This window comes from Accipiter gentilis, chromosome Z, assembly GCF_929443795.1.
Source record: "Accipiter gentilis chromosome Z, bAccGen1.1, whole genome shotgun sequence".
NCBI lineage: Eukaryota > Metazoa > Chordata > Aves > Accipitriformes > Accipitridae > Astur > Astur gentilis.
The window spans coordinates 73,926,561-73,950,733 of record NC_064919.1 but is presented as its reverse complement, the minus strand read 5'-3'; the positions used below and the strand labels follow the sequence as shown (position 1 = coordinate 73,950,733).

General features: G+C 41.1%; 1 protein-coding gene across 3 annotated transcripts in view; it reads left to right on the top strand.

The window, feature by feature from the left end:
* Positions 1–24,173, top strand: part of EGFLAM (EGF like, fibronectin type III and laminin G domains) — a 76,177-nt gene that overhangs the window by 19,241 nt on the left and 32,763 nt on the right. For all 3 annotated transcript variants that reach the window (XM_049794327.1, XM_049794326.1, XM_049794328.1), the window contains exons 3-9: positions 892–975; positions 2,697–2,723; positions 7,110–7,227; positions 7,489–7,624; positions 13,945–14,111; positions 22,890–23,005; positions 23,230–23,566. In XM_049794327.1, coding sequence (XP_049650284.1) covers positions 892–975; positions 2,697–2,723; positions 7,110–7,227; positions 7,489–7,624; positions 13,945–14,111; positions 22,890–23,005; positions 23,230–23,566 — 985 coding nt within the window. The remainder of the gene's footprint in view (positions 1–891; positions 976–2,696; positions 2,724–7,109; positions 7,228–7,488; positions 7,625–13,944; positions 14,112–22,889; positions 23,006–23,229; positions 23,567–24,173) is intronic.

Here is a 24,173-nt window from a genome sequence, read left to right as displayed (position 1 = left end):
GTTGTTTTCCTCTTCAACAAAACCAAACACCAGTTGTTTTTGTTAGCATTTTCTATGGAAGGATTCAAAATTTCCAGAAAAAAAATAATCCAAAATTCACTTTTATGTAAAAGGCTGGAAGCAGAAAATTCCTGACTACCTTTATTATTAATGTACGCTAAAAGAGTGAGAAAATTCCCTGCTATAAGGAATGATATTTTTCAAAGAGTTGCAATACTTTATAGTCACAAATCATAAATAGTTTTCACTGTTCATGCAGTAGATCAAGCATCCAAGCCCCAGTTTATTTTTAAGCCTTGAGCTCATGTGTGGCATGAAAATAAAACCAATGGCAAACAGCATTGATAATGCTGTACCCAAACCATCTTGACTTCATGTTAGCTTTTGACCCTCTGGCATCTCAGGGTCTCTGTGCACAGGAAAGCAGACTGTCTCTGGCTAGTCAGTGTCTGGTATACAGCAACAGACATGGAGAGACATTTAAGATACAGCAATTTTTGTAATGACATAATCATGTAATGTCAATATCTTCCTTATATGAAGTAAAATGCCTAACTTGTGCAGACGAATCCCATAATCTTTAGCTGTCCATGCTGACCATGGCCAAATTATGCACAATTAAAGTTGTCAGTTCAAGTCTGCCCTAAAAGCTAGGCTGTGTTTCACATCAGTTCAGCATATATACGGTAAGATGTTATCCTTTGGTCATACTGACAACTTTAGCAAATATGAAGGGAACGTTAATGGCCATTAGCTTTTCATGCATTTGAAAAGGTAGGGGGTCATATGCTCAAATGCTGCCCACAATGTGATAACAAGGCACTTGTTTTTAAGTCATTCCAAAGCATTGAGTTATTGCTTTAACTGGCTTGACTGTATGTTCTTCCCAAGGTCTTTTACTCAGAGGTTGAAGATGACAAAGCAGTTAAACAACTCTCACATGACGTTCCTCTGAGTTTGGATATGCTTAGCACGGTGAGTATTTCTTTTCAGTAACAGTCAGTGCACTGGAGCAGAGCTTGCAAGTGGGAACTTGCAACTGTCTACTTCTTGCTTGTTTGTGAATTATGCTGAGGATCCAAGCCCCAGATCTGCTCTGGGTATTGAGCAAAAGGAAATAACAATGTTTTTCTGTAATTCCAGTTAGCGTGATACACTTTTGCTCCTTCTTGTCTGACTAATTTATCATGTAAAACTATTGGGACTTTCTTGCGTCTTCCTAGTACTGACCTTTGGCACCCACTAAAATAGAACTTTTAATTTTGAATATGCATTTTCTGTGCACTTCGACATATGGAAGGGGAATTGCACAACTCTATGCACAGAGGTGCAATATCAGTGTATTTGTATTGCAGTGTCTGACAAAGGTAAATGTCTGAGTTAAAGGAGACACAGAGTTTTCAGTGTATTTTTGTCTCTGTGTGTGACTGTGGCCTCCTGAAATATAGAATTTAAAGTTCAATAATGCTGCTTTAGTTGCATTCGTGCAAGTCCATCTTCCAGAAGATTCCATAAACTGTTTTTTTTTGTTCTTGAAAGCACTACTTTTCCTTTTTGCTTCTCATTCCCCCCCTTTCCTTTAGTTCTGTTTTTTCTTTTAGCTCTCCTTTGCTTTCTTACTTTGTTTTATTTCACTCTACCCTTCTCTTTCCTCCTTCCTTTTTTTCTGTCCAATTTCCCCTTCCTTTTCCATTTGCGAATGAACACCACCCATCTTCTTCTGCTCCACGGCTGAGCAATTAGTGTCAAGATGAAAGCAATTCCTCCGTGCTTCTGGATGGTTTTAATACTGTCTGCTTTTAAAGGGTGTTCTTGAAACATGCTGGTGCTTTGTCAGTGCAGAGAAGATGCTCTTTGAGTTCAGCAAGACAGAAACAGAGATTTTCCAGCCTCTGCTTGGGCAGAGAGCGAAGGAGTATTGCAGGTTGGGAGCTGAGGGGAGCACTTTCATAGCACACTCTGCAAAGGGCAGCCTGCCCATGAGGCAGCGATGTTACCAGCACAGGAATCAAAGGCTTACATGTGCGCACAGAGGAGCATTGCAGGCTTTCCAATCATTATTTGGTGATCCTTCTTCACTATTCAGTTTTTTCCTCCTTTCGCTTCTGCTCATCTTCATTCTCCTTTCTTTCATCACACCTCTTCCTTCAGCCTCCCTACCTGATGTTCAATGATATGCATTCACTGATATTTCCTGATCCCTGCTGGGCAGTGCTCAGAAACCTTCCCCTTGAGAAGCATGAGTGAGGGGGATGCTCAGATTTCCTGCAGTTTTTCATCACTCTGGTTGTCAATTCTGACTCCTGCAGGTTTCTGGGATCAAGGTGAATGGAAGAATATTGTTGCCATGGTATATTATTTCTTCATTTATGCATTATTTTCTCCCTTCTGATCTTTACCTCTGTATTCTTCACTTGCTTTTTTTTTTGTCCCCCCAAAACATTCTTGCTAGTAGTGCCAACAAAGATCAAACAGCTCATTGTTTTTCTTGTCTTAATCCTGACAGCAGTAATTTTTACTCACTGGGAGAACAGAGTCTGTATCCCAGTACTCACACAGATGAATAACAGCCACATAGACCACTATATGCTGCAGCATTGGCCTTGTTTTAATTCTCTGACCCATTATTTATGTGGTTTTGCCATCACTTTTTACTATGTTACTTCATTAACAAGTCCTATTTCACTTTTTCCCAGGGTCGACTTGAAGGACAAGCAATTTTTGTAAGTATTGCTTCGCATGAAACTTGGTTGCAGCTGTGATTTAAAATGAAATTGAACATTCCTGAGCTGGTCTTCCCCCAGATTCACACACAAAAGTTGATCTCAAATGTTGATGGTACTTAGCACTTATACAGGATCTTTCATAGTCAAAATGTGGCAAATAGTAGCTAAAACCCAAAATCCAGAGGTGAAGAAGGTGGACATATGTAGGTACAGCAGCTCCCTTTTTAGGAATGGATAAACTTTTCTCTCAGTCATCAAAAGTATTGTGGATGTCTTGTTTTGCTGGAGTAAATTTGTGTAAAAAATGAGCTTTATCCAGGCAGTGAGGACTTACAGGGGCCAGGGACAGTTGGGTAGTCAGACATGCAGTGACAGGGAAGAACAAAGTCTGGCAGTGGGAGAGGAGATGGAGAGGGAGAAACCTGAGCCAGTCCAGCAAGAGCCAAGGAGGAGGAGCGCAGGAAGAGGCCAACCACACAACGCCCAGGAGGAAAGAGTGGGAGACAACTAGTATAAAACAGGTTTGAAAGAAATACCAGCCCTGTTAATGTCTTTGCATCTGGTGAATTATTCAGATTAATCATTTCCAGTCCTGCACTCAGTCCGGTCTGCTTCCTATGAGCAGTAAACAAACTGGTTTTATTGCGAAGAGGGGAGCAAGCAGGAGGTACTCAGGTTTGGGTAGGATAAGGGCAGCAATTTCAGTGTTTAACTGAAATCCCTAATATCAGCAACCTCTTGCAAAATTATTTTTTTTCTAAGCGCTGTTCTAGGAATGGAGAAATCCCACAAACTTGGTGGATCTCACACAGCTTTCATGGTCCGAATTAAGGGAAGTTTGGTTGGACTGCAGGAGGCTGATGTCTGGATGAGACCTCAGGATGCGCTTGAACCAGGACTATCTGGTTCGATCCCAGCTGAGCTGAGTCTGGATTATGGCATTTCAAAGTTGAGGTTCCATGCTGGGCCCTTTTTTAGTGCTTGATAAAAATAACACTTCTGAGGGGTACTCGTGTAGAAGTATGACTGACTGGGATTAATCAGCTCCCAGCTGTCATTAATCCTCTGGAAGTGGTGTTCTCACTGAAATGTTTTCTGTTATATTCATACCAAACTCAACAGAAATCTGCAATAGTTTTGTGGTTAAGTCTGCGCAGTTCATGTTTCCATCACTAAGATTCCTATCCTGGTGCCAGGTATGACCCCGCTGCTTTCTCAGAAGCTTCCCTGGACCATGCAAGACTGTTGTAGCAAGAGCTGAACTGCATCACCTATTTCTGTGTGTGAGTGTGTGGATAAGCCTGTGCATTAGCAAAGTGGATAACGTATTATAGCTGTATTATATCATCTTATAATAGAGAACATGTAAGTGAGAGCAGCCAGAAGAAGTGCAGATGCAGTACAATTTAATAAGGCAGATGTTCTACTGGGCATAATATTCAGGAAGTTGAGCACAAATATAAAAAAGAAAAAAGCAAGAAAAATTGGTAGACTTTAAAGGTGGGAGGTTTTAAGTCAGGTACAGAGCTATGGAGAGCAACAATTCTCCCTATCAAATCACCAAACACACCAGTACAAAATGGGGTGTGACCAGCTGAGACCAATAGTGCAGGGAAGGAGTTGTCAGAGGATCAAGTGTCATTAAATGCAGCTCAGTTTCTGCAGCTGCGTTGTAATCCAGGGTTTGATGGTTTTTTTGGATTAAAACGAAACAAAACAAAACAGAAATCAGCTTTTCTTTGGAAAATTATTTGTAATCCTGGTTTCTGTCAGGCGGTTTACTGCATGGCCTCACAAACATTTTCAACACACTTGGAGGGAGGGCAAGCTATGTGGCAGGGCAAGGAAGGATATAAAATTTCTACATACACCTGACTTCTCTACCACAGAAAAGGCATCACATTGTTTCACCCCATTCAAGAATGAGAGATTGTAATGAAAATACCAAACGTCATTTTTCAGGGTTTTAGCAAGTGTGTCGTGTAAGACAAGAAAGTGAGGTTGGCGCCTAGTAAAGCCTCATCGGCAATGTAATGTCTAGTTTGGGGTATTGTGCAAAAATATAGAGACAATGAGTGGAGAGAAAGACTATAAATATCATGGGGAGCTAACTTTTCCACATACTGCCTAAATTCCTTATCTGTGAGTCCACTGTGCCTCTTCTGGGATTCAAAAAACTTGGATTTAAGACCCTTCTCCTAAATACAAGCAAAAAAGAGATGAAATATGTTCTCCCAGGCTCCTGGACAAGGAGGGGTACAAGGAAATGTGTTTCACTTCCAGAATCTTATTTGAAAGTGTGAGGTGGGTATTCCCTGAAATTGCCATAGGTCAGGGTAACTTGATGATGTCCTGAATCTTTACCTATTCACTAATGTCTTGATCCTAGAAGATCAGAAGATACTTGATTTCAAACATACCCAATGTATGCCCAACAGCTGTGTTCATGGAGAGGACTTTGCAGAAAAAAGAGGCAGAAAGCCATGTGTGTAAGAGAATACCTTGCTGAGGTTTTGAGGGTACACACGTTGAACTTAAATACCTAAGTTGATAATGGGACTTTGATCTTGATTAGCCTGGCAGTCAATAAGATGCATTCTGTTTAGTTTATTGTAGACTTGAGTTTAGAGGTAATAATATGAGGCAAGTGCATCAGTATCCCACTATCTTCAGGGGCCAGGTTCCTGAACAGTGTGAAAGCAATGAGACACATAATGAAGGATTTTTTCTCATAAGAATGAATGTAATAAAGAAGGATGCTGGCAGGAACAAATTCACACAGTTTAAATACAGATGGACAGTATGTATGGCATGGAGGATGGAGTGGCAGGAGCAGGGTCATCAGTATTGTCATCAGGAGGAGGTGCTGGATTTTCAGCAACTGGCTTTTCAGATCATGTTTTGAAAGATCTCAGTCACTTCAGCTGCAAGTCTGAAAGACCCAGATAAATCTTTTGGTGTGAGTGTTCTTGCTGCCTCTCTCTGGGGAGTTACGTTTGCAGCATTGTTATCATCTCTTGCAGATGAATCCAAAGCATTCAAGCAGATCAAGGGTGAATGATGGAAAAACAGGATAATGGTCAGGTGGTCCATGTTAATAGGAAATCAGTGGTAGAACTCCAAAACCGTGGCTAGAGAAATGACAGATGGCAGGGTGTTGCCGAGCAATGTTGTAGTAATAACATAAGTTCCCCAAAGAGTAGAGAGGGAGAGTTTGTCCAGAAGATGGTCATAAGGAAATTTAGCTGTTAATAAAATTTTGGGATTGTTTACTATTTTACTGCAACTGGAAATTGATTTAAAGTCTGTTCCAGTGTGAAGAGAACGGAGATCTCTGCATTTTCACATGTACTGTGAAAAATGTTTTTAATATCAGAGAATGAAAAGCTGAAGAAAATCCTCTGTAAAACAGTTTTTTACAAGTGCTTTTTTTTCCTCACCAAAACAATCTGTGATATAGAACCTGGTATTTCTGTTTACTTGGTGTATGCTGTCCAAATTTGTAAAACTTGGGTTACATCTCTGTACAGATAGGCTGTAGGTAAAGAATACTGAATTTCTATACACATGTACGTATGCTCCATTAAAGACCAGATTTAAATGTCTGAAGCTGATCCATGCTATGTGTGCCAGCCAGTGATAAAATGTAAATTTTGGTGACATTTGCTAATTTCCGGGAGATTTTAGCAGGCTCATCTAAACAGTATTCTGCAGCACAAGCTCTTCACGTGGAGGTTAGCATCACCTCCCTTACAGTAGTTGTCTATGGGTTAATCTTTCTGTGCTTATGGCAGAAGGACAAATAAGTGAAATGCTCGCTTCAGGTCAAGGCTTATGGCTGGGCTAGGAAAATTGTGAGAGGCAATGGGACTGGTCTCTGCTCCGTGAGAAATTAAAGATCATCAGTTCACACTACAGCAACTTGCTTCATTCTCAGGAGCTTCTACAGTTTCTGGATTTAAAAGAAAAACAAACCCAAACATAAAAAAAAAAAGAAAGAAAAAAAAAAAAAAAAAAAGAAAATGCTCCAGACTGATACTGAATGCCAGCAATTGACTCAAGGAAGGGAATAGTATGTGACTTTGACTTCACCAGCAAAAAAGCCAGACTGCAAATGCAAACGATCTGCAACCTTGTGAGTTATGCTGAGAAACGGGTCCAGGTCATCCCTGTGGATTCCCCCGGGGCGACACTGTGGCTTGAGAGGAAACACGTGGTGCTGTTTGTGTTTGTTGCTTGTGAGCTGGGCTGGGAACAATCCTCCTGGGAGGTTACATGGAAAATGCTGCGCAAGGTCCCCAAATCCCAGCTCACAGCACTGTCCCCAGTTACGTGGAAAAGCTTTCACAATGTTCTTGTCTTGCCTTCTCTTGACTCCGGTAGGAAGTTGTTATCGGCGATCTAAAGCCAGGCACACCACACCGCGTTAGCGTTGGCGCCTATGGCTGGGCAGGGAAAGGACGACCCAGCATGCCCAGAGACGTGACAACCTTATCCCAAGGTAATGCTGCATACACGGCTTTCTGTTGGAAAACTGGCAGGGCACATGTCTACAGCACAGCAGGTCACTTGCACTTAAATCTCTGTCAAAGTGCAGTATTGCGATATTTTACTATTATTTTTCCACAAGTTTTAGAGGGGCAACAGGTGAGGGGAGAAGCCTATCAATTTGATTTGCCAGTCTGTGGGTGTTGAGTTATTGTGTGTATTATTAGCCCGTCTGCTTCTCTAATGCTATTCCTTTGCGTTTCTTCTGGCTTAGATAAGTGCATGCCCCCTGCACCGCCCTATCAGCCCCAGATCGTGGTAGTTTCTGATTCAGAAGTTGCGTTATCTTGGAAGGCTGGAGTGAGTGAAGGAAGTTCTCCCATCCAGTACTACATGGTGGAGTTTATCAGGCAAGTTTGCCAGTGGAGTCTGAATTTCAGTTTTTGTGCACTACAGGGTTTTTTTTTTTTTTTTTTTAACTAAACTGCGCTATTAAACTGCATATAGATTCTTCTCATTGTTTCTTTACTTGCTGTGTATAGTACACTTAGTTTTCCTCTTGATGTGTGTTGAATTACCATGAAAATTTAAAGACAAACCCAGAAGTAATCCAATTTGTTATAAAATCACCAATAAATGTTAACTTCTGATTGAAGAAAATAAGGTCTAACTGAATCTGTTTCCTCTAAAAAAGGCTTGGGTGAATGAAGTTTTAAGTTTCTCCTGTCATCAAATGCCCTTGAACCACGCTGAGAAAAGAGTGTGTGGCAGAGCAGTTCCCCTGAGCAGGAGCACCCTGGGCTGCTATAGGAAATAATCTGAGGATTGCAAATTCAGTATGTTGGGCAGTTTTACCTCACAAGTCTTCTGGGTCTTGAGATTGCAGGACTCATACTTGCTTTGTTATCCTAATGCTAATCAAGTTTACATGAAATGTTGGCCTTCCTGTTCAGATTTTTTTGGGGGGAGGTAGGGTGTTGGTGGAGTTCTTTTTCTTCTTTTATGTTGAACTCTCTAAAATTTGCAGTAATAGAACTGAACTGTGAAAAGTTGCCAGTCAAGTTGCTTTTATAAGATGCATATGAAGGGTCAGGAGGAGGCGGTCGTATCTGCATGCACAAACAAGCATTCATACCTGACTGTTCCTATGCTTGTGTAAGCTAGTATCTGCATACAAAGCTATCTGTTTTCATTTGCTTGCCCCTATGTTTACCCTTACAGTGAATGCAAAATTCAACCTTTGGAAGTTTAATCCTTCAGGTGAACACCTGATGACAGGTTTTAGTTGAGGTTCCTGGATAAGAAGAGAGAATTGCTACTTTAACTACTCTGATCTGTAAAGGTCAAAACCATTGCTCTTCAGAAAAACACATTCACTTTTTAAAAAGAACTGCTCTTCTTAAAACAGACAGAAAGAACTATTGATTTTCAGTGCTCAAAGTATGGTTACAGACTAGAAGATATTGATAAAATGAAAAGAGTTCCCAGGCTGAAAGGCTAATTGTGAACTTACATTGCACTTTGTGTTTGAAATGCCCCACACTTACTGGGAAACCACCCAAGTTCATTGCACTGGGAGGCAGGACATGAGGGCTGAAGATACATTGTGGCTAAATGTATCTTGTATGTGTATAAATGTAACTGCTGTACCATTACCATGAAATTTCTACAATATCTATTTTTTCGAATACAATCCTTATCTGAGCCTTTCTCTCTTCTCCCCACCTCTTCTCTTTCATTCTTGGTCAATGGGGAAGGATTTTATGGGGTTCTGAAGGACTGCACTTCTGTCTCCTCTGCGCTTTTGCTGGAAAGTGGAGCCTGAGGGTTTATGTACACCCCTTCATAGCATGAGGGGCCTGGGAATGGAAGATGTGGGCACCATGATCTCCATCTGACACACTGCAAGTGCACCCTTGAATGTTTCTGTTCAGCCAGGGAGTGGAAAGCTGCCTTCACTGTTTAGGTCAAAAGATGCGAGTAATTGAAATTTCAGTGTTTTGTTCATTTTAGACTTTGGGAAAGAATTTGCGAACAGCACAATGTTTTGACTACACTGTTTAGTTTGAGGTTTAAAGCTAAGCTGGAAGTGTATTTGTTAATTTTGGGATTATGCTCTCTTAGACTTGGAAGCTTGATTATACATTTGGAGAAAGTTCAATGAGCCGTAAGCCCTAATGGCAGTTAGAGGTAAAGATTTAGCTTTAAGCTTCATTGGCTTTTACTGCACATAGTTTTAATTACTATAAAATGTATTAACATGAGTTAAAGCTGTTAAATTAAACCAACATAAAACCAAAACAAAACAGTGCAAGTAAATTTAGAATTAAGTCCTCTTATGTCAAAGAAACACAATGTTATCCTGTGCTTTTGCAAAATTAGTGACTTTCTTATGCAAATCTGCAATTTCTCTTGTGTGCAGCACAAATGTCTAAAAACTATGACATTGTTTAAATAATTTCTGTCCCCTTAGAACTAACTTTATGACTTTAACCCTAGAAAAACCGTGCTAGGAGACTGAGATGAGGGGAAAAAACAGTGTTTTAATTTGCTCAGCTGGGATATTGCAGATTAAAACCTCATGAAAATTCTATACATTTATTGTTTGCACATACCAGAATCTAATCAGAACCAGAGCTAACCTGCAGCCTGTTTCTACTGGGGGTCTAAATTTGAGCCTTTATTTAGGCACTTGCATGGATTTCCCCTGGGACATTTTGGTTCACTATAGGCAGTGGAGGGCTGCAGGCAGTTTCAGATGTAGGACCAGCTGGGCTAACTCAGACTCTGCTCTGCTGTTGACTATAAGAGGACGCTAAGGAGTCTGCAGTCCCAACTTGGCTAAATGCTGAAAATCAGGAGGGCGAATGTAGGTCTCACTGCTCACTGCACAGTTTATAGGAAATGTGTAAAAGAATATGTTAAGCCCAAAGTAGCTAATGAGTCTGTGGGAGCTTGCAGGCTCAGTGTAAATAGTCTGTTGGTTTATGCTGCCAAATATTTTATGACAAATGGCATTCTTATGAAAGCCTCTAAAGGCAGACCCTGGGCTTAAACATACTAGTTTGGATGGTTTTTCCTAAAGACAATATAAAAAATTAATTCTCAATAAAGTCTTGGATATTTTCACTTGAATACTGCAAATACTCAAATTTTTAATCTGTTGAAAGCCTACCCAATCTTCTAAACTTGGAGACTAACTTATCCAAATTTTTATAGTCAGCTAGCATCTGCAGAACCACAAGTGTTTCAGCAATGTGTCCCCTGAAAGGATTAGGTCACTTTCTTTGCATCTCCTTGATACATAGATGCAGTCAACAGCTTTCAATATTAATCTTGACATGCAAGGGAAATTTTTCAATATCTCAGTAGTGACGTGAAACTTCTGCTGCAATGAACTAGGCAGGTTCTGCTGATGAAACTGGGGAGATTTATCAGTATACAGATGTTAGGGTGGAGCAGATTCAGCATAGTGTTATGGGCAGATTTCTTGATTAGTTTGAAGCCTTCCCCTCCAAAAAAGTTGTATCCCTGAATCTATTCCACGTTGGACTATTCCTGGCATTGCATTGAATTGGGCAGTCATATTTCCTTTTGTTTGAAAGAACCTGAAACAACAGATCTGACCAGGGGGACACCTCCTAATGCCCAGCAAAAGTACCTTAAATACTGTGTTCCTGATTAATGCATGAAACAGATACATCTGCCTCAACATTTACCTTACTGTTTGTGAGGGCTAAATCCTTGAAAAGATAATTAATGAAGAAAGAGGAGTGGAAGATGTAGAAATTAGGAAGGAAGTGCTTAACAATGTTAGAGAGCATCAGAAGAATGTTTAACAAAAGAATGAGGTCAGAAAATTGTCTACTTTTCCTTTCCTCAGAGCTGACCTGACATATTGGTTGTTATATTTTGTAGAAAGTGTCACAGTAAAGCTAAATAATGATAATTACTAAAAATAATATCCTATAGTGTGTTATTTTCTGAGTATTTTCCATAGTGAATAAGAATTTATTGAACTTGTCACCATATTTATTATCTGTAGAAATACTTTTAAAAACATTGTATAGATGAATTCACCACTTGAGATGAGTATAAACATGGCACAAAAGAATAATGAAAAACCTTACAAAATTGGATTGCTAACAGGTGCTTCACTCTGTTAAATCATTTCCATGTGATTTTAAGAGGAAGTTCAAGTAAGTGTAAAATTGCTGTTCTCTGCATCAGAAAGATTTCCTTTCATAAGTTGAATCAGTCCCCAGTTTACAACACGAAGTAATAATCCAAATGTTTTGGGTATATCTGGGGCAGAATTCTGCCCTTGGTTTACATCCATACAGTCCCATTAACTTTACCCATATGTTTATTACCTTAAAAATACTCTGACTTTGTCACTGGCCAGATTCTTACTGCATGGCATTTCTGTGTTAGAGATGCACAGCCATAACTTCAAGAGCAGAAAATGCCCATGGAAGTTGTCTGATTTCCCTGTGCACGTATACAGTATCTGGAGCAGCCCTGCGAGGTCTCGGCCAGAGACAGAGACACCTGTGCTGGTCCAGAGAATGTAGCGCTGCAGAAAGATGGGAAAAGTGGCATCAAAATGAGCCCTTCCCTTGCAAAAGTTGACACAACCTGACATTTGACACAAAAAAAGGACCATGGAGACAGTTTTCAACAAAATGTTCCCAGCTTAGAAAACATGGGAGCTGGCTGGCCCTGGACAAAGTCACCAGTTGAGTCTGATGTCTCCCTCTCCCCATCTGTTTGCTATTTTCTCATCTTGCACCAATTTGTTCTCACAGGGAACGTTCTGGAGAAGTAGCAAAGGTCAAGTGATAAATCTCCCCCTTTCCCGCTCCTTCAGCTGCAGATGCTTACACGTTTTCAGGCATTTCCTTTATTATTCACTTCTGCAGAAGGAAGCCTTGTGAGAGACAGTCAGCAAAGTCGAAGGCTTGTCTACAGTTTCTGTTATCTCCTAAACCTTGTAGGGTGCAATACGTCCTTTGGGTACCTTCATCAGAGGCGTGTGTTTCCATTCGGGTGCAGCAGCTCTTGAGCTAGCAGGAATTCCATGGACTGGAATTAGAGCCAAAAAAAGATGTGTACAGGAAAATTGAATACACTACTAAGTGAGCATGTGGAAGGAAGCGATGTTAACAGCTTTCATTTGGAAAACACTATACATTTTCATTTTGGCCCAGGCATCAAAAGCTCAGAGAAGGGAAACAATGAAAGATTAGCCAAAATAAATGCCCTTCCATCTACCAGGATATGGTGGTAGAGGGTGACTTAGGATGGCCTGTTCAGCTGTCATTACATCTTGTGCATTTGTCTGATTTTATTTTTATTTTTAGCGAGACAATGACATATTTGCATCCTCTGTGCCATTGTGCACAGGAGCTGGGCAGCTGGGTGCTGCTGCTTTGTCACTGCATTTGCCCTGCTGGCACAAAGCAATGAAACCTCGGTGATCAATAAATCTTGTATTGACTGGTAAAAGAAAACATACGTTATCTTTGGCATTTCCTTCTGGCTGCAAATAAACAAATACAAAATGCCTGCCTTGTGCTGTAATTTTCAGGGGAAGACTGTTGGAGACATTTGCAGCTAGTCCTGTGTAAACATTTGTAGATTCAGGGAGCACTTGGAGGTTATTTCCTGTAATAAATATCACAAGGACATCTTAGAAAAGGGACACTGGAATAATTTTCTATGAAAGTCACTTTTGTTCCTATTTTACTTTCATAGGCTTCAATTTGAATATTTTGGGTGGCCTAGAGTTAACGTTTACATTTTTATTTTATTTGTTTACCTTCTCATTCCCTTCTCTCTTTGATAAGAATAGACCACTTTTAAGACAGTAGAAATGGTGCGAAAGCATCAGAATAGTCTCTCAAGGTATTTGAAATAGGCCTCCCCTTTCCGATGTCTCTCTGCATGTGAACATAAACACTTGAGACCAAACTGCCATGTGAATGATTGTACTGATTTCAGATGGATTATAATGGCACTTAGAGCAAACATTTATTGGCTGCTGGCTTCCAGTAGGAATCAGGAGTTAACCAAGCATTGTCCAAAGGCAGACATGGGAATTTTGTTGCAAAATCCACATACGTAGACCAGGTTCTCTGCATTATTGTTCTGGTTTTGTTTGGGTTGTTTTGTTTTGTTTTTCTGAAGAGAAGACTTTGCATCCAGATTTTCCAGTGTGAGTGGATTAACCTAATTGCCTGGGAGATCAGATGTTAGATTCTCATCCTGCTAATGCTTGTATATGTTTGAAGGGACTTAGTGGCATTAGAGTACAAACTCTTAAAAATAAACCAGGATCTTTCCCTCTGTTGTGAATTATTGCTTTATACAGCCAAATAGGGGATTGGGAACTGCAGGTAATATACCTCCACTTGAAAACTGTGAACACAAAATCCTTGAAAACAGATAAAAACAGCATGATGTGTCATACTGTCCTCTGAATAACCTCCTTGGCTTTATAAGCAAAATCTGAATATTGGTTTTGTATCACTGTATAGTTTTGATATCACAGGCTTCACAGCTTAGTAATGGTTGCACAGTCTGGCCCCTTAAGACTGAAGGATTTCAGTGACGATTTAGAAGGCTTATATCTCATTTATTTTGTGTATTTCCCAGGAAAGTTTAAAGGCAATTAATTTATACAGCCAGTTTTAATTATTTATGATCTTGGCTTTGTTTGATCCTGAAGGCCAGACCTTGACAGCAATTGGACCGTAATAAGGGAGCAGATCCAGATGGAGTCCATGGTTCTCAAAGGACTTCTCCCAAACACCAAGTATCAGTTTGCTGTCCGAGCAGCAAACTCCTATGGATCCAGCCCTGCCAGTGCACCGAGTGATGTCATCCGAACATTCAGTGAGTAGAACCACCTTTTTGTAATTAAAACTATATAAAAATAAAGTATATCTGGAAATAAAGTGTATCTAGGGTAGCCTGTGGAGGGCTGCTGGTGGAAAGAGTCGCTCCCCAAGCACAGGCACCCCCAGTCTGAAACCGCTTGGTCCTGTCTGTGAAGCTTGCAGGATCCTGTGAAAAGTCAAGCCACAAGGAAAGATTTGAAAAGAACCAGGCAGAAGCACTCTCATGCCATTTCTCTACTCTGGAGGTCATTGCCAGATATTTTTGGATCGCTACTCACTGACTTTTGTGCTGGCTTCATGGAGAACTGATAAGTGAATATCATGGGGAGAAATGAGAGACACAAGTCTATTGTTCATCTTTTTTTCTGTTCTTTGAAACTGAACCTTATATATTACATGTCTAATTTAAACAACTTAGAAAGACCCAAGTAAATCTATATGGTTTTCTGAGAAGTAAAGCTCTAAAACTATTAAGCATAACCATGAAAATAATGATATAAAGAGTAAGCATCCTTTTTTGATCAGAAGCTGTATAGCAAAATTATTAGGTGAAAATGCATTCAAACATACTTGAATAATCACAACTTGATAACTATTATATTCATATTTGTGTAGCAATGTCGGCCACGCACATTGCAATAAGTTGTAGGTCCTGCGCACATCTGCTGATAGCCTTAGTCAGGATATAATCCTCTGCCAATGCCAGTGTCTTTGTGGGCTGACTTTGAGGTGCCGTTGCTTCTTATCATCCCCAAAGTCATAGCTGTGTGTGAGATTCCCAACCAAGTCAACACAGAGCATGTTGGGAATTGTACAAATCACATCTCTCACACAGTGAAAAACCCAATGTCACAAACAGAGTTGATGCAGGAAGCAGAGCCAAGGCTGGCAGGGTATGGGGACTAATTGAGGTATAACCTTAATATGCTAAACTTTCTATTGTGTTTAAAACGTCTCAGTACTTTTAAGTTCCAGTTTTGAAGGCATTTATAGGGGTCAGAATACCACACCAAGAAAATGCCTGGATATAAATTTAGCAGATTATCGAACTATAAAAAAGAGCAACAAAACTGACTTCTTTTCTTTCTCACCTGCATGCTCAATAGCAAATCATCTTTAATTAACTGGCAGAAAATGAGCAGCTGATATTCAGGTAGGACTGTGAGATCTGCAAGAATTTGCGTGCTGCAGAAATGTGGACCACATCCTTAGTGATCCATCAATTTAACCCATTAAGGATTTATTTCTAAATTGCCTCCCTATCTTGGAATCCCTTGTTTTCATTGATGCTTACATGGTTGTTTCCATTCTTTTTTCCTCTCTGTTACAAACTGAATCCCTTGAACAGTTTGCATGAAGTTTGTTATGGCTGCTGATCTCATAAGTTTAACTTCTGAAGCAAGTGTCTGTGAAAACCGCGAAGGTACAGCATACTCTGGGGTTCCTTGGCCCCTGGATCCTCAAGGGTCTGCTCCTGCTGCCTCAGGCATGCTTGTGTGCTTCTTGGTATCCTGTTTATCTTCGGATGTGAGTGGCTGCATTCTTTGGTCAGAAAAGAGAAAGTGTTTAGCTCTGTTAATAAGGGTGTGGTAGTCTTCATGCTGCACTTATTACTGCGGTACTCTAGGAAGGGAATTTGGAAACAGCCTGTTCTGCAGAAACCTGTTGAGGAGGCTCTAAAACATGACTTTTTGACAGTAGAGCTTGGAATTAAATTCAAGCCTGGTGTATATAAGCACTGATTTCTGGAGAGGTTCACAGGGGGCATGAGCTTGGTTCTCTGTGCCTGGATCAGATCTGAAAAGTGATGTATTATGTATATTGTGCTGCTCTCTGAGTAGGCTCAAAACATCTGTGCTGATCTGTGGTAGGCATGTGGGTGCCATTGTGGCTGAGAGGTTGGTCTCGTTGCACCGAGGGTCTGGCAGTGCTTGAGGGAGACCCTCATGAGCAGACAGAGCTCCCGCAGCCTGGGCCCACATCATGTCCGTGATGCGCTGCATTCCTGCACCAGGTCACTTGTACTTACGGCTACTTCGGCAAACTCTGGGCCCCTTGGCAAATGCGAGTGTGGTTCCTTTGCCAGTGCGCTCTTAGTTTCCAGGGTGGATTTTCCAAATAGGCTTAAAAACTACATATAGCCACTATGCATCAAAGCCTGTGTTATCTTGTGGATACCTGTCTTCATAACAACCAGCTTTTTGCAGAGCTAGGAATGGTGTTCAAAGGCCACAGAGGATGTATGCCTTTAGAAATAAGTTCTGCAGCTTTCTGGAAGCAGGAGTGTAACTGAGTATAGCAGCTCTCACTTGGCTTTAGTTGTGGTGTCTGTGTAAGAAACTGTTTTGATGTTATCCAGATACACAAGTACATTGTGCATTAGTAGAAAAGCTAAACTTCTGCTGTGAAAAAAATGTTCTTGATTAAAACTGTGTATAGCCTGAACATTTATTTTTCCCAAAACTAAAAAACCATTGACAAAAAAATGTATGCTAAGCTCAAGGGCAACCAAGTAAAACTCACTCCTATTTCACATTATGTTTCAGCAGCTACCTTCCCCCATCTAGTAGCCAGAAAGCCAGTAGACACCATCTTTGGCCCTGTTAATCTTTCACTTCAGTTGCTCAGGTACAGACATTCGGCGGATTTCAGGTCATCTAGGTCCTGTGGTTTTGAGCTGTTACTGCAGGAAGTCATGTGCCACCCAGGTGGCTCCCAGACACCTGACAGTCCTCTGGGGATGTCTCAGGTGCTATAACGCATCTCAGATGGCACCAGATGCCTGACTTTCTCAAAGTGCCAGCAGATACCTCTTAGTCACCTGTTGTTGCTGGGAAGGGTGTCAGAGAGTTAGCATGTCTGAAACTGAAGCGTCTTTGCTCTTCAGGGTGCACATTATAGGAATTGCTATCTTCATCATTACCATGGTTTCTCCTCCCATGTAAATAGTGAAACATGCCACAGATGGTTGATGCTATTTTATGACTGCCTGTGTATTCCTCAGAAATACCTGAAATATCTTAGGAAGCTGGCAGAATTTCATACAATATCTGGCTCCTTTGCATTAAACTTAGTCCACATAGTGCTGGCACTAAGGTCCTTAGTGTGTTTGGATTTTAAAAAATTTGTAGCTTTATGCTTGTATATCCTGGGGGGTTTTATGCTTGTTTTGAAATAACTAGTGCTTTTCTGATGCTTATTTTAACTGAAGAACAAATTCCCAGTGTTACCTCACATGCAGTGGACCTTCAGGGTCCATGTTGCATTGTGCAGAGTCTCTGACAGCTCTTCTAGGCAGGCTGAGACAAAGATGAGTCCTGCACACGCTGAGTCCACGCTACTTGGAGATGTTTTCTGCTGGGGTTTATCTCATTCTCATATGTAATGCTCTTATTTTGGTTCTAAAAGGTGGCTGGCTTTACAGTACTCTTGACTGCATTGTTTCAGATCAGCATAGGAAACAGTTGTCTTTGTTTGCTAAAATGTTTCTCTGAAGGTTTGCTGACAGTATCACCTAATGTGACAGACCTCCCAAGGTCCATGCAAGTAAAACATGTGGTCTTGATTATAAGCAGTTACCCCTTTACCTAGTAAAAAAATGCATGCTTGGTTTATGTTACATTGCTTCATTTTCAGGGAGGAAAGAGAGGGCAAATTTCCCCAGGGGTTCTCATTTATTTGTGATTTGGTTTTTTTTTGTTCGTTTTTTGTTTTTTTTTTGTTTTTTTTTTGTTTTTTTTTTGTTTTTTTTTCTAGAGGGAAATGATGTAATAAATAAATTTTTTTGTAGCTTTTGTTAATTACAGATGCAGGTTGTGGGCATTTCACTTATATGGTTGTTGAGTTTTTGCTATATCAAATCTTTCGATGTGTCATGGACAATTTAGTTGAAAACAAAAGATTGCATATATCCAGTTTAGTAACAACAAAATGAACTGTCCCAAAGAATCAAACAAAGTGTCATCACCTGCATCGCCTAAATACCCTTCGTCTCCTGGGGAAACAGATGGGGTTTGCACTGTGCCTGGAAGGTCACCAGCTTTGGGCTTTGCCAGACCAACAGAGGAAGTGTCTTCTGTTAAAAATACCCTCCTGCTTGTCTCCACAGCAAATGTGACAGAAGTGGCTGCTTAATCTGGGTACATCCTTTCCTCTGGTCCTGGCTATCACCACCAGGCTCATACAGAGCAAGGCATTGGCACAGGTGCTTAAATATTGTGCATGGTGCTTGAATGTGTCAGCTGAGGCTCAGACACAGGAAAAAGCCTGTCCCTTGGGCCCAAACCTTGATGTAAATGATGGTGATGTGTCCTGGAGACAGCAAATGCAGAAGGTTTTCCACAGAACTGTTTCCCACAAATCTCCAAGGGCTTTACAAAGGCAGTGTTTGTATTTATAGGGACAGGGACAAAAAGCAAGAGACAGGTCAAGTGATATGCAGTGCCTCACTGTGAGCTACTGACAAGAATAAAACTCAGATCAAAATGCCCCTGATGTATTCTGGATTTAGACCTGTGAGGGATTCTGCATGATGGCAGTCAGCCTGTTAACACTTCCATCCAATCTGCCCGCATTGCAGTGCCTGGTGGTCTACCTCCTACGCTCTCCTGTGTCTCCTAATCAGTATGCTGGTGGCCACCTAATTGGCAAAACAAGACTTTGTCTGGCTTTCTATTTGTTTTGAGAAAGATTTCTTTGGTATAACTTAATCCCTGATTATTTGGAAAGAAGCTGTCTAAAGTTCATGATGCCCCACAAGTTTTCCAATTAATTGTGAGAGGATTATAGGACCTGGTAGAGGGTCTTAAACAGGTTTCATCTCCTTGTACGTTGAAACACTGATTTAATGAAATATAGCATGCTTATAATCTCTGTAGTCATTGTTTTGGTATTTGCAGAGTACCACTTTGCTTAATTGTCCCTGGTTTGACACCCATTATGAGATGAGCTCTTCACCAAAGCAACAGAGGGCTCTTAAGAAATGGGCTCATGTGGGGGTTTCTCTACGAAAAGTGCTGTTGGCTTCTCTGCTTTCTGTTTGTTTTGTAGTTTTATTGCATCACATCACATGTCAGTATCATGTCACAACTAGTGAGCAAACACCAAGTGTAGGGAAGAGCAAGGCGACTGAAACGCCAGTGGGCTGTTAGATGATCTCATCATTTGTGTGTGTACTCATCTGCATAAATTCTGGCATAGTTAGAAAAGAGTACATCTCTGTAACTTCATTGCTCCTGGCTGCATTATGTGTTACCAAAACTGCTCACAGGTCAGCAGGTAGAGTAGTATAGTGTGGGCTGGTTGAAACTCAGACAGAGCCAGGGAGGAGCAAAAGAGGGGATTTGGGGCCGTGCTGAAGACCTGTGGATATTAGGACTCCTTCTGAAGTTACACCTTTACTGGTGATGCCAAACTTACATCCTGAAGGTCTTTGAAGAAGGACTTCAAAGCAGTCTTTTCTAGCAGCCACTCTAAGCCGTACCTTCTTTGCTCTCTCCAGCCTGTCAATGTTGTACCATTTCAATAAGGTGAAAGGAATCATTGTCTCGTTTAGAACAGTGGGTACGTTTCATCTCCTAAGGTCTTTTGTTGGAAAAGCATGGAATGTTTTGGTCTGCCAGATGAAGGAGGCACACTTTCTGCTTGGGGAACTGCTTGTCTCTCCTAAGTTACCAGGTCTCATTGCATGCTGGTGGTTATTGATGCAGTTTAGTGATAACTCCACTCAAATCAGGACAGTTACACTTCTGTAAAACTGGCATAGCATTAAAATCATGTCTACACATGTAAGCAAGTGTGCATATCTGAATGTGAATTTGAGACCTAACATTTTCCTACATGTGAATATAGAAAGACTTCATTCTCTGTATTGTGCTTCATTCCTGCCATCCTTATTGAACCTAAATCACATTAAGCCAATAGAAAGTTTGCTTGAGAAGGGAAAAAACTGTGGCAGAATTTGGACTACAACAGATGTTTATTTTGTAGCTTGTGACTTCCAAATTAGAAAATGGAGTTTGTGTATCACAGCTTGTTTTAATACAGATTAGATTGTTTCACCTGACACCTGATTGTGAATTTTCTTTTTTTTTTTTTTTTTTGCCTATTTATCTTTTTGGCTTCTGTTACTCTTAGGTAAATCAGTGTTTCATCCATTAGAAGAACTGAATTATTTCTGAAATAGTTTCAGACACACAATATAAAGGCAATAAGTATTATTACAGACCTGACTTAAAAGCAGCAGTATGCCAGTGAGCTGAAAATTGCTGCATCTGCTGGGACCTGCGTTAGTGCTGGACTTTGCTTTGTTCATATAATTTCTGTTAAACTGCAAGTCATATTTATAATGCTTATATTTGAGGTTTTGCACACTGACATTATTTTGTAGAAATCCTTGTCTTATAAAATTACTTTCGCCAAAGAAGGAAGTCTGATGCAGTGATGGACAGAAGTGGTCAACCTTGCAGTTAGACTAGATGATCGTTGTAGGTCCCTTCCAACAGAGCTCTCTTCTCTTCTCTTCTCTTCTCTTCTCTTTTCTCTTCTCTTCTCTTCTCTTCTCTTCTCTTCTCTTCTCTTCTCTTCTCTTCTCTTCTCTTCTCTTCTCTTCTCTTCTCTTCTCTTCTCTTCTCTTCTCTTCTCTTCTCTTCTCTTCTCTTCTCCTCTCCTCTCCTCTCCTCTCCTCTCCTCTCCTCTCCTCTCCTCTCCTCTCCTCTTCTCTTCTCTTCTCTTCTCTTCTCTTCTCTTCTCTTCTCTTCTCTTCTCTTCTCTTCTCTTCTCTTCTTCCTACCTGGAGTAAAATTACCCTGTGATGGTGATTAACCTGAATGACTATACAAATGAATACTAGGAGTAAGAGGTTTTGCCCACATTTTGATAATACCTATTGTTTTCCATAATGAATGCAGGACTGGGACCAGTTCATAAATGTGCAATCTGTTTCTCCAATGGTAGTCCTGTGCCTGTGCATCTACAGTCACTAGCAGAAATAATCTGGATGTAGTTTGTTCAGCTGACCTCAATGGTATGACTCAATACTAGTTGTAAAGCTATGAGTTCTCTGCTTAGCTCAGTTGGTAGAACTCTGTGCTGAATATTTCTGTTTAATATACAGTTAAATCGTATTATTTACAGATGATTAGGTATACATGTTAGAGTGGAAAGGCTTATACACATTCTCTCCTGTCTAGCATGCTGTTTTGGTTGCAAGTGTGTATGCCTCATTACCTCTACTCATTTGCCTCTGATTTTTCTGTGTGCTGATGTAGCACGTAAGGCCCATTGATAAGTAACTCCCACAGAGTATATGGTGGGTGGCCAATTAGCCAGTGAGGGCACGCATTCATATCTGGTGCACATATGCTTGATTTTATAACTGTCTGCCAGGATTTCTGGGTTGCAGTCATGGCAAAGGAAGAAAGAGTACAAAAACATTTAGATGAGTGGTCTCCTGCCTGAATCAGGTCAATGAGATATTTTTCCTTTATTGTCCACTGAGGTGGGAGATGGCTGACCCCAGTTAAACTTGCTCAAATGGCCTGGTAGCGCTGTGCCCACACTGCTCCCTCTGAAAGTCTGCTAGGCCTCGTTAGCTTTTGTTGGCTCCATTGGGTTGTTTAGTGGTGGTAGTGAAGTTCTCACTACCATCAAGTGACATTTTCTAGGTTGTCAGGTCTCCTTTCTGCAGGCAGCCACTGTCCAGCATGACTGCATCTCTGCATGTTGCAGTGTGAAGGACCTGCTAACTTAGGAGGAAATATGGGCAGCTTGTGGCTACTAAAATAAAAAAGCACACATGGTCAGCCCATACAGAGGCTTTTTAAAGCAAACATTACCCACAATGTTTTTAAGTGATCACAAAATATTTTATGGAAAAGGCAAGTGTATGAAGTCTGTTGTTTTAATGGTTATCAAATGTCTGTCTATTCTTAACCTCACTGAAATACAAGTAATGATAGAGATGCAGTTACCTGATGCAGTTATCTTTCTTCATGACTTCTGTTAAATTTTAACAGCTAAAAAGCATAAACCATTGTTTAAGCAGAATTTGCTATGTAAAGTGCAGAAAAGCGCAGACTTTTTCTGCAAGGAGTTTCTTACTGTTTAAACTGTCCGTTCCCAGCTGGGAGTCCTTCACAGCGCAGTTCAGTGCTCCTGGGAGAGGCAGAAGCAGATTATGCACATGAAAAACACATGAAGTTTGTGATTGTTTCTTTTTTCGAGGTGCTAAATTGTGTTTTAAAGAATAGCCTGAAAATTCACTTAGGATGCTAATTTCAGAGCCACTAGTGACAAAGTCCTAAGTGGAGTGTGCTGGAAAAGCCCTACCTAGATGCATCTCTTTCACTGTTCCAGTTATTTGGTCGCTAATAGGGCAGATACAGGACTATGTATTTATAAAAGGGAAAACCTTGATCTAAACTCAATTCAGTTATTAAAATGTTGTCAACACTGAAATAGTTCAGAGCTGTTGTCCTGGAAGAATGATGGATAAAAGTCAGTTTGCAGTGGGAGAACTGAGCTTTGCCTGCTTTGTTTGTTTAGTCACATAGTAAGTGACTAAATGGTCTTAATTTTGTTTTAAATTGCATGTGTATCACTTGAACGGTGTCTCCCATCTTCAAGCTGACACTTGCATTGTCTGTATAGGATGAACATTAACACCACGTCCGATTTTAGTGTGGAGAATCAGGGGGTGGTAAGATCTGAGCTGCTGTGTGTAAAGAGAAAAAAAAAAATATGTGAACTGAATATACCAGTTGTGTCTTTTTAGGCTCTGAGGAGTTAGGAAGTGGAAGCTATGGGCATCAGTACATCACAGACACAGTGACTGGAGATGATGATGGATTTGATATCGATGACTCAGACTATGACATTTACATAGAAGAGGTAAATTTCAAGATTTCACTTTGGCATTTCTGTTTTCTTTATGGTCTCAATATTTTAAAGTGTCCAGTCTTGTCAGGAAGTTTAATATCTGGTATAATAATGTGGTGGTTTTCTTCAGTGAGGATGAGTTTGTTGCCTCAGATGTGTAACTTGGAGGGTATTTGTTTCTTCACCACATAGCATTTTAGGTTTTACTGAATTTATGTTTCTATATTTCCTTTCAGCTCAGACCGCTTCCTGCTATCAAAGGAGGCAACAGAAAATTTCTGGTCGAAACTAAGGTCACACCAGGATCTAGTTTCAGGCTCCTGTCACGGGTCCTTACAACCACTTCTGAACCCACTACTTCCACTCCCACCACTACACGGCCTTCAACCACCGCAAGGGCGACTACGGCTGGGGCAGCAAGGAAGGGCGGCACGTCTTCTGCCGCGCGCTTCTTTGATCTCTCCTGCGATGAGGCCATCTGTTCTGCAGACAGCTTTTGCATCAACGACTATGACCGGGGTGGCTCACGCTGCCACTGCAACTTGGGAAAAGGAGGAGAGACGTGTGCGGAAGGTGGGCTTCTGCATGCCTGACTTCTCTTTGTCTGGGGCAAAGGGCAGCTTCACGATGAGCCAAAGTGCTCTTTGGGACTAGCCTGCAGGGCTTAATGGGTCCTTAAGGGCAGCAGCAGCTTCCACGTCCCAGTTCAGACATCACCCCCTTTGCTTCTCTTTACTCAGCTAGGCGTGAGGAAGTTATTCTTTAATAAAGGTGAATACAGAACTCATGGGAAGGTGCACAGGGGAGGTTAATCCTCCTTCCCCAACTAGGAGTAGGAGGGTGATGGAGCCAGGTATGTTGGTAGGCACCCAGACCTGACAAGGTCCAGCCATGGCATCCACAGCTTCCAGCAGGGACATTCAATACCCCTTTGACCCTTGCCTTTTGCCTGCAGCTGAAGCCCTGATCCACCCACATTTCCAGCATGCTCCATCGGGTGATGCTCATCCTACAGCAGGAATGTGAAACAGACCCCCTGTTGTAAAACCATCTCCAGAGGAGGCTTTCCCCATGGTCTGCAGGGTAGAAGTGCTGGAGTGGTAGCCCCAGCACTCATGTCCAGCAGCCATGGCAAGGGCAAGGGAGCAACAAAATCCCCGTCCCAGTTCAGGAAGCATGA